Genomic DNA, 1,672 nt, shown 5'->3' on the forward strand with positions numbered 1-1,672 from the left:
AAAAAAAAAAAAAAAAAAAAAAAAAAAAAAAAAAAAAAAAAAAAAAAAAAAAAATCAAGAGATACAAACCGAAAGTGAAAGCAATCAATTCAGAACAAATGGTATAATCAAAAACCAATACTAGAGACACTAATCAAAACATAATGAAACCATCCTGAAAGATCTAAAAAAGTGTGAAGAATAAGGGAAGAAACGCCAACATTGGAACCAAATGAGCTTGAAATTATGCTACAAGAACTTGCCTAACAGCAAATGGGATGGCATTCAACATCCAAAATAAAGCTGGTTTCCCATGGCCCCTTATTTCCCTGAGAAACATTTTATTTTGTTTGCNCAGTCCTAGGACAGGAAGATACAGTGCAGATGCTGCCGGTGGGGATGCTGCAGTTGAGTTAACAAGGCGTTGTAGGCATGCAGCTGCTGCTGTGGGTGACTTGATCTTCATTTATGGTGGTTTGCGGGGTGGTAAGTAATGAAAGTATCCACATTTGGCTTTGAGATGTCCATTATTAATTTTTCTGTGATGATTTATTGGGCAAGTGATAACTTCATTTCTTCTACAACTTATTTAGAACTTCGTAGGTAGTGCAAGTGCGTTTTAATCAAATTTGGTTATGGATCCTCCATTGGCTTCTGATGTCAAATTTTGGATGATGTGATTTTTCTATTATGCAACTCTTCTCTTGTTTGGCGAGGTTGCGGTGTAACATGTTATATTATTGTTTAGGGGTGTTGCTTGATGACCTTCTTGTTGCTGAAGATCTAGCAGCTGCTGAAACTACAAGTGCAGCTTCACATGCTGCAGCTTCAGCTGCTACATCCGGCATTCAGTCTGGGCGGCTGTCAGGAAAATATGCATTTAACGATGAAAGGAGTAGACAGGCCATTCATGTTGTAGCTCCTGATGGTGCTGTAGTGCTGGGAAACCCTGTAGCTCCTTCTATAAGTGGTGACATGTATACTGATATAAGCACTGAAAATGCTATGCTTCAGGGCCCTCGGTAAAACAGAAGTTTCTTGATCTGATTTTTGTTTAATACTTAGTTGTTGCTTGCCACATGCTTTACCAATGCATCTTGTCTCTCTTCAGGAGACTAAATAAAGGTGTTGAGTATTTGGTTGAAGCATCAGCTGCAGAAGCTGAGGCCATTAGTGCAACATTGGCTGCTGCCAAGGCCCGACGAGTACAAGACAATGGGGAAGTTGAACTGCCTGACAGAGATCGAGGAGCAGAGGCTACTCCTAGTGGGACACAAATATCTAGCTTGATAAAGCCCGATTCAGATGCATTGACTAACATTGCTCCATCTGGAGTTCGATTGCATCATAGAGCTGTCAGTCTTTGATTTCGGTTACCCTTTTGAATGTGATCTCAATTACTACGTAACTAAACCTCAATTAGATCAAACTGGATGGCTAATATTTTGTCCCATTTGTTTCAGGTGGTTGTAGCCGCTGAAACTAGTGGGGCTTTAGGCGGTCTGGTTAGGCAACTTTCAATTGATCAGTTTGAAAATGAAGGTCGTCGTGTGAGCTATGGTACCCCAGAGAGTGCAACTGCAGCAAGGAAGCTTCTGGATCGACAGATGTCCATTAACAGTGTTCCAAAAACGGTATTAACTATTATTAAGTATATTAAAACTGAATTATTAGTTTTTTTTTTTTTTTTTTT

The 1,672-nt window shown here is 39.5% G+C and overlaps 1 protein-coding gene across 1 annotated transcript; it reads left to right on the forward strand.

Annotated features, from left to right (window-relative positions):
• Nucleotides 1–337: 337 nt before the first annotated feature.
• LOC111786799 (serine/threonine-protein phosphatase BSL3-like) lies at nt 338–1,652 on the forward strand (the record flags this gene model as incomplete). Its single annotated transcript, XM_023667024.1, has 4 exons — nt 338–465; nt 728–1,001; nt 1,091–1,334; nt 1,443–1,652. Coding segments are annotated over 4 exons (856 nt in total), but the record flags the coding sequence as incomplete, so codon positions are not given.
• Between the last annotated feature and the right edge of the window lie 20 nt (nt 1,653–1,672).

The sequence above is a fragment of the Cucurbita pepo genome, unplaced genomic scaffold (genome assembly GCF_002806865.2).
Source record: "Cucurbita pepo subsp. pepo cultivar mu-cu-16 unplaced genomic scaffold, ASM280686v2 Cp4.1_scaffold002828, whole genome shotgun sequence".
Classification (NCBI taxonomy): Eukaryota; Viridiplantae; Streptophyta; class Magnoliopsida; order Cucurbitales; family Cucurbitaceae; genus Cucurbita; species Cucurbita pepo.